Source organism: Diorhabda carinulata, chromosome 1, assembly GCF_026250575.1.
Source record: "Diorhabda carinulata isolate Delta chromosome 1, icDioCari1.1, whole genome shotgun sequence".
Classification (NCBI taxonomy): Eukaryota; Metazoa; Arthropoda; class Insecta; order Coleoptera; family Chrysomelidae; genus Diorhabda; species Diorhabda carinulata.
The window spans coordinates 10,191,920-10,207,963 of record NC_079460.1 but is presented as its reverse complement, the minus strand read 5'-3'; the positions used below and the strand labels follow the sequence as shown (position 1 = coordinate 10,207,963).

Genomic DNA, 16,044 nt, shown 5'->3' with positions numbered 1-16,044 from the left:
TGAATTTTTATTTTATCCTTTTAACAAAAATATTTGTAAAATGTACCAAAATAATACCACGGTTGGTGCTTTACCTAACCAACTCCATTCGCTTAGTGGTCTATTCAATAATCTATAAATATTTATTCAAAGGACTTTATTGAAAGGGTCAATGTTAACATTTATATTAGATGTCGAAATCAAAGTTGTTCTATTCAGTTGAAATGAGCTGGATTCAGAGACTATTTTTTGCATAAGAATGGCAAAATCAGTAGTAACTGCAGATTATCCGTATTTCGTCCTAAATAAATTTTTATTATTTATTTCAAGATTTAGTCGGTTCATCTCAGGAAGCTAATTTCCATAGAATAATATGCTGTTACTTGACACTGCCCTCATGTTAGATACAACCATATTAATTTGATCATCAAGATATGAATATTTTGGACGATATTTAAATTAATACTTTTTTAATTTTAGGAAACTCTACAAATGATTACGAAGAATTCGAAATGCAAAATTCTGTCAATTCTGAAAACCTGAATGTTAATGATGTGTTAGAATTGTTACAACAACAATATGCCATTATTTCTGGTGGAAAATCAAAAGAAGGTTGTCCCATCATTACATTTCCAGATAACAATAATTTTGAAACTTTGTCTGATATAGAATACCAGCGTTTGATGATGTATTTAACATCAGTGCCTTCGTAAGTTTTTTTCAATATTATATAAAATACGATTATTATTTTCCTTAACTAGGTATTGTTCCAATGGTGAAAATTGTAAACCACATATCGTTCGACATAGGATACTTGCATTTTTTTGTTTATTTTATAAGTTCTTATTTAAAATATAATAATATTTTGAAACATGCTTTAGTTATATAACAAACAAAAGAAAAGCTTTATTGACTCAAAAAATATTGTTAAAAATCTTCATTTTAAAATCTTTTGTAATATGTTTTGAAAAGTAATGATATTGTATCTACAACTTATAAATTAAGTAATGTTATTATCTGTGGATAATTTTTTGTATAGATAAATTCACAAACTTTCATAAAATATCCACCTCACAGAAAATGGACATAGTTACTTACAAAATAGCGTCGTGAATTTTTCATAGAATAAGTTGTAAGTTTTTGATAAATTTATTTTAAAAAGCGCAATTTAAAATAAGAAGAAAAGTACACTGAGAATAATGAAGTGTAGGATTTAAATAAAAAAGTGAAACCTCCAATACATGTAATAGGTTAGATAATTACATATTTTCTTTTAAATGTTTAGTTCTAAAATGTTATTCAAATTTCACGATGTTTCAGCCTCCACGATGCCGATCTGGGCTTCCATTTAATTATAGATAGAAGGAATGATAAATGGAATTCTGTTAAAACCGTTCTTTTAAAAATATCTGTAAGTTGGCTGCATTAATTCGTTCAAACAAATTGTTGACTTAAGGGCTTTTCGGAAACTGATTCTTGGATCAGGTAGACCAGCTGGTTGTGTATCCCAACCCAGAATGATAATTTTTATGAAAGTCTCCGAACGTCTTTTTCTGTTTTCATTGCAAATTTCAAATGTAAAACAAGCTACAAAAACCATTTTTAATACATTTGTTTCGTGCTTAAATTTATAACTTTTTATATTTACAGTTTTTCTTCAATCTTCTCAATCGAAAAGTCAAAAAATATAAACACCGCAAGTCTCAGTAATCTATCAATTAACCATAAATCATCATATTACAAGAATTAATGAATCTTAATGTCAAAAAAAAAACAAAAATAATCAACTTGTAAGCTGACCTCATTTTCCTACGATATACTAGACTAGAATGGATCCCTTTATGCGTTAATTTATAGTTTCTGATAAGCCCTAGTATTTCAAAATATTTTGCAGACGTTTTTCTACCATTTTAAGTACAAATGAAATGTAAGAATACTGTAGTTTATCTATTATTGCAATAATAATCCTTTCCAGCACCAATACTAAAGCATTTTTATAATTTCAAACTTTTCTATAAATGTTAGAGATATTTTAATGCTTCTTATTTCATCTGTTAATTGTATTTAATATAGTTGAAAGTGTACTGGAAAAATATAATAAATAATAATATTTTTGTTAATTATTGAAACTACTGCACTATTTAGATGGATGCGCTACAACTCGTAACGATCCGTTGAGATACGCCAACTCGGAAGGTAGTTGAGGATATTTCAGGAAAACGAAAGGGTAGTCCGATTATATAATACTCGTGACGGAGTCTTACCTGAAATTTAGTACCTAATACATTTTGTAAAGTTGGAAAATCTAAAAATTAAAACCTAGAATTTCTAAATTATAATCTAAATATACAATAGAGAAGTGAATTTTTAAAATTTGCAGAAGCCGTAATTTGTAAACTTTATTTTCGTTTTTCATTTCATAATTAAAATACGGAGCTGCATAATCTTTCGTTACGAGTTGTCTAATCTTCATAACAACCACGATCACGAGTTGGCACATTGTAAAAGATTTAAAAATTTTATGGTGGGTATTGAAATCAAGATTTAGCGCACACACATTTAGATAATTTGAAAAAGAAAAAAGTGAGTGAGAGGGTTAAATAACTCATCGACCTGATTGTTGACCAAAATTATTTTTTCAGGTGTATTTTCCAGGCCTCATACATGTTGTTTACGTTTTGAGACCAGCTAGTTTTTTACAAAAAGCCTTATCAGAAGTAAGCAATAAGTTATTTAAAGACGAATTCAAATTCCGTATGATTGTTTTAAGTACTACTGAAGAATTACACAAATATATAAATAGCAGGCAATTGACTCCGGATTTGGGCGGTACTCTTAATTATAACAATGAGGATTGGATCCATCAAAGAATGGAGCTCGAAACTTTCTCCGCGGTGACACAACAAGTTTCAAATTCTTTAGACAATTTTACCAAAACAATAGAAGAGACTGAACTGCCAAATGACGTAGAAGCCACTCAAAAATTATTAGATAATCATAGTTTGATATATTCTGATTTAAAGAAAGATATTTTATCAGCAGCCAAGCATGGAGAAGATTTGTTGACTTCCATTAAAGAAAAAAATATTTATACCTCATGCGAAGATGACTATTTTCCTTTATCTGATACTTGTAGCAATGTGTTTGCTATAGAACGCCTTTTAGTTCAATTAGAAGAAACAGAAAGAACGTTTGACGAATTTTGGCAAGGTCATTTTGTAAGGCTGAGAAATTGTTTGGAATTAAGGAGATTTGAACAAGATTTTAGGGAGTTACAGATAAATTTCGAAACTAATTTAAAAATAGTTGGAGACATGGTTGAAAATGGAGATAGTACTGAAAAAGTTGATAAGTTGCTAAAACAAGCCAAATCATTTAATAAATTGTGTAGTGATGACATCGATAGAGCCGAAGAAGTTATTCAGTCTGGGTATCATTTAATTGCTATCAATTCGTGTCCTATAGAATGTGTCAAACCCAAATGTACTGAATTAAGCAGGGTTAGAAATTTGTTAATTGAAAAGCTGTCGAAAAGAATTGATAATTTAGTTTTAACAAAACTTTTCATTGAGAGAGTTGAGAACGTAAGTAAAACAATTTAAATTTTTATTTTAGAAACTTTTAAAAATGTTCACTACAATAAGCAGTATTTAATTGTTATTAGGCAAATAAGTGGTGTGCGAATGGTGTAGAACTTTTAGCGACTCAAAAAATCGAACAATGTGCAAGCTCAGTCGAATTAGCAGAAAAATATTTGAAAGAAATAAAAGATTTTTTGGCCTCATCTAAGGAATTCACGTCAAACTCACCTAAGGATTTTAAAGATATATTTCAAGAATCCACAACGTCTGAAACAAGAGCGTTAATATCACAGGTAAGTGGACTTTTGAGTTTCGTTCTAATTTAAGAGTTTTGTCATAGGTAAGATCACATTAACTACTATACCAAAACTTTACCTTACATATAAATAAATCCATTTTCATATTACATTCAATCAAAAACGCAACATAAATACCAAATACTTTGTAATATGTACTTACATAGGAAAAATAGTATATTTGCGCGTTAGAGAAAACATAGAACTCTAAGAAAATGAAAAATTGATTATAAACAAGTCCAAATAATTTAAGCAAGTTTTTTTTTGTTTAATTGTAATCCATGATTTCATAGATTTTTTTCTTATCTATTGACATTGTACGATAAAGGTTGAATTAAATTCGAAATATGAAATAGATTCTTGTTGTTCCTATATTCCCAAAAACTTTTTGGAACTAATAAGGATATACTCCGTTTATCACCAAATAATAATATAATTATTAATATGAGCAATTTTTTTTTATTTCTGTGACATATCATATGGATTTATATTTCACAATGTAATTTGTTTTAAGATTGTACAAAGGATAGAAGATGTTACTATGATGTGCAATAAAAGAGTTGTTACTTTGAATAAGTTAGCTGTAAGACCTCAAAGGCCTGTGCAAACTGTGAATCCAGAGCCAATGGTTCCCCGTCAACCAGGAGCACCCGCTCCACATCATTACAGAGCCGTTTTGAAAAAAGCTTTCACTATGCCAAAAGTAAGTTTCTTTTAATGTCGTATTTGCGTACACTATGAATTTGCTACATTTATTTTTGAATTACCTAGTAGAAACGCAATAAAACTATATTAGTAATTGCAAATTTAATCCGTCAGCACAAAATTTGTTTATAATTTTTAATGATGACATTAACCTTTTCCCATTGCATCTATAAGATTTCAACTTACCGTTTTACTTAATTTATTTATGAAAAAATGTTTTTGTTGTTTTTCTAAGTCTATTAATTTAAAAACTTGCCAAAATATCAAAAAGTTTTTACAGCAGTGGAGCAGTTGTAATTTACAAAAAAATCCAAAGTATATTTAAAAAATACATTTATTTTTGTTATACATTCTCAATATTTTGCATATATTATTAATTATCCTGCTAGTCTGGGCCGTTCTGGGAACGTTTATTGGAAGCGTCTGAATGTTATTTTCTGTGCAATCTCCGGCTATGCACGGTTATTGTAACAGTACTTGCTCTCAACCAAGTATCGAAAAGACATAGAATATTCCACATAAAATATGACTAATACTTCGAATGAGAAGTTTTATTAATTTTTCCAAATTTTCGTTTTCATGTCATTTGAACAAAAATTCCAAGATTTGAAATGTAACTGTTTGTTTTTTCTTTTACCGATAAAAACAAATGGTTGCAAATTTTTATGGCGTTTTTAATTTCTTATATAATGACTATAAACTATCTGTTCACTCTAATAAGGTGCCAACTAAAATAAAACTTTGCTATTTAATATAATTGAATTGATTCGCATCGTAATTCCAAGTCTCCAAAAAACGTGATTCATTTTGATGGATGATCCAATTTGAAAACCAGTTATGTCGAATTTGAGAAAATATATCCAATATATATACCTAATCGCTTCAGTATTATGCAGATTTAATATATTCTAATTGTGTATCTCGTGACAAAATCAACAGTATGAAAAAGTTTCAAAAAATTATGCATATTTATATCATGGTTTCTGCGATGTATTTTTCTATTTCCTGGTATGTAAATTGGAATTATCTTATTTTACAACGTGAAATAACGTCTATAAAGTGCAGAACGTAATTCAAACAGTGTGAATTAGATTCGGATGTAAATATTTTATGATTTAAATTTTTGTCATTCCACTCTACATGTTCTATACTTCGAGAAAAAGCTATATAGTAAAATTTTGATTAATTTGTAATAGAATACGTTCCAAAAACCAATGCAGTAGTTTTATTTTTAATAGTTTCTATAAATTCTCGTATTATAATGTCTCTAATAGTTTTGCATTACTTTATTGAAAGTTCTGTTTCACGACTCTGCGAATTTTCTAATAATCACTGTTATTAAAATATCTTAAAAATGAACAGTAGTGTTTTCAAATTAATAGATTATTTTTGAGTAGTTATTTGTACGTACAATTATGCCACAATCTTAAAAAAAACCAAGAAAGACGTTAGTGATTTTGTGGTCTGGGATTACGTTTTTATTTCCAGTAATAGGTGTCTTTTAAATAGTTTGTTTTAGAACAGTTTTTAAAATAAAGAAGTAAGGGATAAGGTTTTCATATTAATACCAAGGCCATTTCCTAAATATTTATTTAAACTTCTTTTTAATATAGGCTTACGCTTTTTTGCAGTAAATTGTGTAGTTTCCTGTCTAATTAATTAATATCCTGATTAAGATATACTAGATATGTTTAAAAAATGCAGCGTTCATGAACTAATTTCGAAATAAAAAAAAAATAAAACGTAGACAATTTTGTAAGCTATTAACCTATGTGAATACAATAATCAGTTTTAAACTAATACTGTTCCGTTTCTAGTCTTGTTAAATAACAATTTTAGGGAAATAAATAATCATTTATTCTGATCGGCATTACTTTAGATGAGTGGTGTGTTAATCTAGTGAAAATGATAGTGAAACTACAACTGCTCATGGTATTATTTTTTAATTGAATGATAATTTAAATAACAAATATAGTCGCGTTATACAGGTTTTCTCAAAATTTCATTCAAGCAAGAAATATCCAGTAGGTCTAAAGAATAATTATATTTAGAAAAACAGCTGTCGACTCAACATGTTATAGTCCATTCATTTTGTTTAAAAAAACGCCAGCAATACTTGTTTTAAACGAAGTGCGTAAACAATTATCAGGTCAAAAATTTGCTTTTCTCGAGAAATTTTTGAAATAATTGAACTGGTTATAGAAGAAAATATGAAGCGCCTCAATAAAGTAACGTATGACTTCACTATCAGTTAAATAAACAATAATATTTAAATTTTTCGGAACATTTTGATTCACTGCTTTTTTTTAATTATAATGTAATATACAGAGTGACCTACATCATGTTTTCAAATGGAGCATCCCATTTTTTAATTTCCGGATTTCCCTTGATGAGCTAATTCCAAAAATGTATAACGCGTTGCATCAAATTGATACAAAATATAAAATACAAAATATCAATCCACCTACAAAATAAAAATGTGAAGATAATAAAAACTAAATGAAATAACATTGGTTACAACTACTTTGATAAATTATTGGAAAACATCCCGTATAATTTTTAATATTAACATTGGCAATAAGATGCGAATTCAATAATAGGTTCCATGAAATGCATGCAGCTCGTGAACCTTTTTCACAATCTACGGTAAGCTGAATATAGCAAAAGTACACAGAATTAAAATTTTTGCGGAATGCAGCAAAACAAGGTAGACCAAAAACTAATGAAAATATTCAACCAGACATCATTTTGTCTGTAGTGCAGTGAGAGGATTATGTAGGGATTTGGGCATGGGAAAGTCTTCAATGTCGAACATATTCATACAGGTAATATACCATATCCGTGAAATACGACTTATCAATGAATTGATTGAAGACGACTTTGACCGGAGATCTAAATTCTGCTAGTATATGATGAACTAAAGTACCAATTTCGTTGCTAACAATTTTTTCCGATGAAGCAAAGTTTTATCTGACATATTGAACCTGTTATTGATCCGATCAAAAACCATGCTGGATGTAAGAATGCCATACGTAAAGATTAGAAAAAGCCAACGTATGGGCTAGTATTGTCAGAAATATAATTATTGTTCCATATTTTTTGATACAAATGTAATGATCTGATTCAGCCTTTTCTTAGCATTAAAATACCCACTAATTTAGATCGCTAGATCACCAGAGTCCATTTAACTTCTTTTTATTGAGATATTTAATATCTAATGTCTACACTAAAAGACCTGTAACTTTTCTTCAGTTACGAGACCAAATTATGCAAATGCCGCTTTGCTACACGATGTTATAAAAAAATGTAATGCCTTGTTCTGTCAATGTCCAGCGGTTAATGGACAACAATTTGAACATATATTATAAATTTTATTTTATTTGTGGCATTGTCACATAATTCCGTTTAAATAACGTAATAATTTTCCATAAAATTTATTTTTGTCCACTGTATGTACCAATTTGAAACAATATGTTATATAGTGATGACGTAGTCACACAAAAGTGGTTCACACTGTATATTAATTTATAATTTGAAAAAACAGTGAATTGGAAACCAAAATCGACTTGCTTCGGAAATTTATAATATCATTGTTTATTTAGCTAATAATGAATTTATGGGTTACTTCATGGACGCACTGTATAATCCAAAATCACCAACGTCGTCATAAATAGTATTTAAGAATATTACATGCATCTAAAATCGTCAGTGTTGTCATTATTTTATAAATTTGTTGATTATTGATATCGAAAAGAATAAATTTGTAATACGGTGAGTTTTTTATAGAACCTAGATATTCACATCATTATGGATTACATTTTAATTTTGTGTCATCACATGTCATATATCAGTATCCGCCCTTTTAACATTTTCTTTTTAATTTGTTGTTTTCTAATATTTTCGTCTGATCTTCCATATTATGTACATAATAATGAGTAGAACGTAACATTTGATTATACACACTAAAGTAACGAACTATTAAAGAAAGATGAGAAGAATTATTAAACACACGAAAAAATACTTGGAAAAAAATGTACTAAAATCGCAAATATTTTGTCCAAAAGAAGACATTTGTCATTATTATCAATTTCTGTGCATTTGGTTTATGGAACTCAGTTTTCAGTATCAGTTCACATTAACGACTAAAATAAATTATTAAGGGCTTTTTTGTTCATTTTATTTGGATAATAATGTCACGACTTAATAACAATGAATTGGACATTTTTCCAACATTTTATTTTGTTTTTAATCCATAAAATGACTTTGGAATATTCGTGAAATATTTATACATATTAGTAATAGGAAAGTGTTGCTTAAATTCCAAAAAATCGACAATATTGAATACTTGACATAACGATTCACTTTATTGATCACGGATTGAAAAATTTATGTTGTTGCATTTCGATATCTCCTGTTATTCAGTTTGTGTCCAGGATGGCGGCAAGAGTTAAATTGTCATTTAAAAAATGGTGCTTAACACGAGGGGTTAGCGTAAGTTATGAATTTGTTAGTGAATTTAATAATTAATTACTTTGATGCCAAACGAACTTTACTTATTATGTCAAGTTCATTAATTTGATACGAGATTCATTAAAACATTTTAAATCTCAAATCAGTTATTTGAACGATTGAATTTTCAAATTAATTATCAATCAACTTTCAATAATATCTCGAAAGTTTGTTGGTAAGTGATTCTTTCTCCAGCTTTCCACCAACTTATTCACCACGTATCTTTAGTTTTACCCTATTTTTTAATTATTACATTCAACATGAAAATTAGAAAAATTTTATGCACACTGTGAATTCCATGTATTGGAAACAATAGTTGAATAGAAACCTAGAATCATGTTTTCCGCAAATTGGATAACAGCAAAAATAATTATCATTTCGGCGCTAATGCTTTGAACGTTTGTACAATTGAATCGAGGTGTAGTGAAGCGCTAGCTTGGATAAAAATCTGGAAAATTACTAATAGGTTATAATGTATTAATATAATTCTTTATATTTTTTTTAGATGAGCAGTCCTGAAAGTGTAGTCGAGACCAGTACATTTACAGACAATTCACCAACAAATTCCGACGAGATTAATAAATTCAAAACCAAACATGTTTTAAATGAACTGTTTGAAACGGAAAAAATGTATGTTCATGAACTTAGCACGATAATTAAGGTAAAAAAAATTAATTTTCTGGTAATTAGATACTAGAAATTTTTCTTACACTAAATTATGATCCACTTTTGGTGCTTCAGATTATTTGATATTATTCTTTTTTTATACAAAAGAGACAAGCTGTAAATTATATTGAATATGACTGCATTTTTAGGGTTATAAAGATACTGCTCAATTCGCGGATATGCAACCACTATTGCCTCCCGATGCTCAAGATAAGCTTAAAATTATTTTTGGAAATCTAGACGAAATTCTCAAATTTCATTCAGAACAGTTTCTAAAAGACTTGGAAAATTGCATCACCTCAAGAGAACTTGTAGCATTGTGCTTTTTACAAAGGGTATGTTCACTATGAAAAAATTAGTGACCAAGATAGTTTTTATCTTAATTTCAACGTTTTATTATCTCGATAATATAGTAGGTATTCTAAATGCTTTTTCCAAAGGATTTTTTATATTTCTCAGTGTAGTAAAATATCCTACATAACACTTAACAAATATTTTGAATGCAAACTATGTTTAAAACAGATAATGTAATCTATAAAGTCAAAAAATTCACATGCATTCAAATTCTTTATGTACACAAACTTTTTATGGATTCCTTCGTTAAAAAATAACATTTGAATAATATAAATACTTATGCCAAATTTTATTATAAGTAATTGAATGAATTTCAACTATAAATTTGAAAAAAAACTAAGAATCTACTTTTCTTACATCTGAAATTGTTAAACTATACTACCAAGTCAAATAGATTTTACCAACTACCCCTCAAGGTGACTTCAGGTTAATATTTATAGAGGCTCTATGCGACCAAAAAATATCCTCGTCGATTTTTTAAAAATAGAAGAGAATATTATTACTGTCTGATATCTCGAAATTTTTTAAATCTATAACCTTTTTGCTCAGCACTTGCTTAAGGTAAACAACAATCAATATTTTTCAGCTGTATATTAAATTAACGATTTTTTTTGAACATAAATTTCAATACATTTTTCATATTTTTGAGAAACAAATAGAAATATTTAGGTTATACAATTTTCTACCTAGTCCATTTGAAAACGAGACATAAAATCGAAATCAATTATTAAAATACATATGTATTTCATTATTTCATGAAGAATATGTCTATTAAATTTATTAACGTTCTAGTTATTATCTGCAAATTGTAAAAAATTTCGAGAATACAAAAAAATGGTAGTTCTTTCAAAAATTTCTACAAAAATATTCAAATTTGTTTTTTATTTGAAATATCTGTTAAGTAATGGATTATATTTCATATTATTTTCGTACTTTTTAGAGAGAAATGTTTTCTCAGCTATACAGTTTTTACTGCTTGAATATTTCGAAGTCTGAACAAGTAAGAGAAAGTTCTCCTGATCTACTTCCATTTTTTCAAGCTTGCCAAGAACAATTAGGCCATAAATTGCCTCTAGCAGCATATTTATTGAAACCTGTGCAACGTATAACTAAATACCAATTACTTTTAAAAGACCTTCTAAAATATTCCAACGAAGATAATAACTGTATTGAGCTTCAACAAGCTCTAGATTGTATGCTCTGTGTACTGAAAGGAGTAAATGACAGTATGCATCAAATATCTATAACAGGTTTTTCTTTAGATCTATCACAGCAAGGTGAATTGTTACTGCAAGGTTCGTTTTCAGTATGGATTGAAAATAAGAGACTTAGACTTAAACCGATGCAAAGACACTTATTTCTTTATCAAAAAGCTTTACTGTTTTGTAAACCAATTTCGAAAGCTGTGCATAATAATGCTACTTACCAATTTAAACATTATTTACAAATGTCTAAAATTGGATTGACTGAGTCTGTTAAAGGTGATACTAAGAAATTTGAGGTATGGTTACAAGGAAGACAAGAAGTATATACCATTCAAGCTCCAAATTTAGAAGTAAAACAATCTTGGGTTAATGAGATTAAAAAGGTGTTATTCAATCAATTAGAAGAGATTAAAGGAGAAAAGATAAGACAATATGCAGCTCTTGTCCATAAGTGAGTTTGAATCAGTTTCTATTTATTCTTTTCTGTTCCATTAAACAGTTTCTAATTTTTTTATTATCTAGTTTGAATTTGCTATATTCAATTCTGTTAGAAATATATTCCAGCTTCCTTCCTATAGATGTAATCATAATATTATTTTTGGCCTTTTGCTTTTTTTTTTGTTTACTATATTATTATATTATTTTTTTGAAGTTTTATCAATTCTGGTAATTTTTTTATTGCATTTCGATTTCTTATTGGACAAATTATTTTTTATATTATTTACTTTTGTTAATCTCTGCTCTTCTATTTGCCCATTATATGATGCTATAGCATGTTATGAGTTACCTTCCGAAAAAATTATTGGGCTCTTCTATCAAAGTATAAAATTATTTTTTCATCTACGTTTCAGGCCCCTTACGCAAACGACTTCGTGGGAAAAGCAGAAGAATACTGCTTCTGTTGCACCTATGTTAAATCATCAAAGAGCAATGAGCTGTGATTCTGATCATCCAACACATATGGAAGAAATGACAAATGAAATTGATAGTAACTGGTCATCGGATTACAGTAATAGTGATGATGAAGATAACAATTCCACAGTATGTATAAATAATAAAATATTTATAAATCATTCACTTTATTCAAAATAAATATTTCTATATGTATATATAAAAATGATACAAAACATAAATAAAACTGAAACCACAACAGAATTATAGGTCAGAATAGGGTGCAATCCACTAGATGAGCATTGTAACGAATGTTACTGATCTAGTAAACATTTTATTAATACGCAGTGAAGAACATAAAATGTCTCACATATTACAGTTTTAACTACAGAAGTATTCTTCTCATGAAAGACGAGTAACATAATAGTGTAACTGTAACTAAGGAAACTAATGCCCTTATAGATAGGAAAATTATTTTGTTTCTTGAGTTAATGACACCGGAATCTCCAATAGACCAGATGTCTGGCATATGATGAAATGGCTATGTGACAATATTTTGTAAGCTTCTGTTAATTATATATAAAATCCAATTTTTAGGCATAGTTTTTATTTGATTGTAATCGGGTCTAACATAATAATTCATACATTGCTGTCGACTTTTGGATTGCCCACGGTTCTCACTATTGAAAGAATTCACATTCGCTTTATGTAAACATATGATGAATTATACCAATTATGCTGTATTCCCAGTGCTTTACTCTAGTATATTGAATATTGTTTCCGTTATATATTAAATATCAGAGAAAAAACTTTTCCCATCTAAGAATTTTAAAAAAAGCGTAAAGTCAACATGTACTGTTATAGCACAATAGTAACAAATTTCTGAAAATTCAGCTTTCACATTATTCATGAATATTGTAGCACAATTAGAAAACTCTAAATCATGGATTGAATACTGATAATAATTTTTGATTTCTTCTTTAATAAGATTAATACTCCAACAATTTTCAGTTGAGAGTGACTCATTGATTATCACGGAAAGAAGCTTTCTTGTATAATTTCAACAATTCTACAATCAATAAGCCTTTTCGTGAGATAAGCAATGAGTTTTACTCTTGAATAAAAATTTATAAATCTGGTAACATTTGATTCTATAAGATGAATTTTGCTCCTTTCCATTTTGTTGACGATTAATTTTCACACAATAATTTTTATGAAAACAGAAAAAACTGGAAATTTTATGTTATTCTTGGTAAATTTTGCATTATTTCTATCACAAATAAAGAAATGTCGATTTCAAGAGAATTGTTTTTTTGTAATTATATTATAAAAAATGTACATCAGAGTGAAAAGTAATGTAAATACCACAAAATTAGCTTGATTATTTAATTTCTACTCCCTGCATGTATTTAAGTTATGCAAAAGTGCATTGGCTTTTTAGCATTTTTTTTAAAAATTGGGAGATTTTTAATTTTGAGTAACATTTGGTAGCTTATCTAGTGAATTATTTGATTTTTGTGAAACTATGCACACTAGAACAGAATACAAAAAGTCCCACTGATGTACCACCATAAAAATCCTCGAAATTAGTATTATGGTACTTTTCCTCAAACTCAAAATATCAGGCTTCTGAATCTATTCTTCTTCTATAGAAAATTATAAAGTTTCTGATTATTATCCATATTTCTCAGAGTTGTAATCCCTTGTACCTACAATATAACTAGTTGCAAAAGTTAATTTAAATAGTTGAAAGTTACTTGGGCTTTTACACAGGCCATTCAAGCAGCATGTTGACCATATTATAAAAACAATATTTTGTATTCTGTTTAATCTATATTCGTATTGTATTTTGTGTCCATTTTTATATATTTATTGCAGTCTAGGGATATGGTGAAGGGTCATAGTTCACTAGTCGATCGCGTCGTTCAGTATTTCATTGGCAGTACAACCAATTCTACTACATTTTATGTTAAACATTTCTAATTATCTCCTCTTTAATTTATTCTAGTAAGTTGAATTTGTTGTTTTGTTTTGTTGTATTTTTACCACGTTTCATCACCGTACTTTAGTAAAATTTCTTTTTTACTCGTTATGAAACTATGGTAAATGAGCTTCAGTAGCAATCGAGAAACATGTTTAACTGATATAATGAATTTTCCAGATTTTCAAATCTCTTAATTACGTCCAATACCTAAAACATAACAAAGGCCTATGTATACATAGAGATACTGATGAATGTCAGTCAAATAACATGAATATAATATAAAAATATTACATAAAAGAAAAATTGTATGCTCTGTCAACTTTCATCCATGCTGCATTTGAGCCTCATGTTATTATCTTATTTAAGAGTTTCAACTTACAATCGATTTTTATGAATCTACTGTAGTTTTGGCGGGCTTGTATCCTAAGTTCTATTATAGTAAGTGCAAGATTTCCATTGTATAATATATTTATGTAGGTGTGTATTTTGCAGACATATTTTTAAGCTGTGTTGTAATTTTTTTTTGTTACCACTTGATTCTATTGCCAAACCTGTCCTTCATGGCATATTGAACCTAGCCTAATTTTTTTGAAATAGATTTACCATCATATTCTATTTATATTTTCATTTTGTGAAACATGGCGAATTCCTTTATTATTAGACGCGTTGAACTTATGGATGAAATATGTCTTATTATACAACTGAAATGTATATAGTATAGTATAAAATTGGTGATAACTCTCAAATAGAATTTTCATTAGATATAGGCAATGATGGCGGAAATTGGAACATATTTGTAACTATATGAATAATCCAATGAGTACCCAAAGAGAAATCTAATTTTGCAATAAACATGTTTTTCGGTCTTATAAACAATGCTTTACTCTAACCACTATGCTTTGTAGCGCTTTCCTCTTTATGGATCTTTTCTATTCTGATGAACATTAATATCCATTCTTACTAACAAGAAGAATTAAATAACCTTATTAACTTTTTCCATTAAAAGTTTAATATCAACTAATATAGTATTTAATTGCTTAGAAAATTAGTATATATTTATTTCTTTTAATGTCTAATTTTTTCTCTCAAAGGAATTTTTAATAATTGATGTTTACAGTTTTTGCACATTCATTATATCATAATAAAGTTTGTTACAATTTTAAAAAAAAAATAACGGTATGTATATTGTATCATGTGTAGAGAATGTGGAAAAATACAAGATATGCGAATATGTGTTCTTAATTTCTTGTTTTTGAAGACACGCATTGACATTCTTACTACACTGGAATATACAGGGTGTTTGAAAACGTTCGCATGCGAGTTATATCACTGCATTAAGCGAAAAAAATCGATCAAAAATCACCAAACAATCACATGTCTATAACGCATAGATTAATCGCAAATTAACAATAAGGTTTAACCAATCAAAGCTTGTGGAACGTTTAAGTTACTCCCTATCGAGCGGTCGAGAGAGCCATAAAAGTATTTAGCTACTGCCGCTTTTTTGAAATTACTTTTGTTTCTACAACGTGCTGGAAGATTTGCCAGCGCATAGTATCAACGATCGTTGAATTTTTTGGCGTTTTTACAGGGTAAAATGCTTCTTATTTATTTTAATTGCGATTGATAATAATATGCGCCGGAAAACCTTCGAGTACGTTGTAGAAACAAAAGTAAATGCAAAAATGCGGCAGCAGCTAAATACTTTTATGGCTCTCTAGACCGCTCGATAGGGAGGAACTTAAATGTTTAATAAGCTTTGATTGGCTAAACTTGGTGATTTTTGATCGATTTTTTTCGCTTTTTCGCTTAATGCAGTGATATAACTCGCATGCGAACGTTTTCAAACACCCTATATATATATATATATATAT

At 28.4% G+C, this 16,044-nt stretch overlaps 1 protein-coding gene across 4 annotated transcripts in view; it reads left to right on the top strand.

Annotated features, from left to right (window-relative positions):
• The window catches only part of LOC130893733 (guanine nucleotide exchange factor DBS-like), a 66,439-nt gene that overhangs the window by 47,844 nt on the left and 2,551 nt on the right, over positions 1-16,044 (top strand). For 3 of the 4 annotated variants that reach the window (XM_057800069.1, XM_057800084.1, XM_057800077.1), the window contains exons 2-10: positions 460-688; positions 1,300-1,390; positions 2,622-3,563; positions 3,644-3,853; positions 4,371-4,559; positions 9,576-9,731; positions 9,886-10,071; positions 11,031-11,746; positions 12,147-12,336. In XM_057800069.1, coding sequence (XP_057656052.1) covers positions 460-688; positions 1,300-1,390; positions 2,622-3,563; positions 3,644-3,853; positions 4,371-4,559; positions 9,576-9,731; positions 9,886-10,071; positions 11,031-11,746; positions 12,147-12,336 — 2,909 coding nt within the window. Of the gene's footprint in view, positions 1-459; positions 689-1,299; positions 1,391-2,621; positions 3,564-3,643; positions 3,854-4,370; positions 4,560-9,575; positions 9,732-9,885; positions 10,072-11,030; positions 11,747-12,146; positions 12,337-14,064; positions 14,194-16,044 lie in introns of all 4 variants that reach the window. The other variant, XM_057800092.1, reaches the window with a different exon arrangement.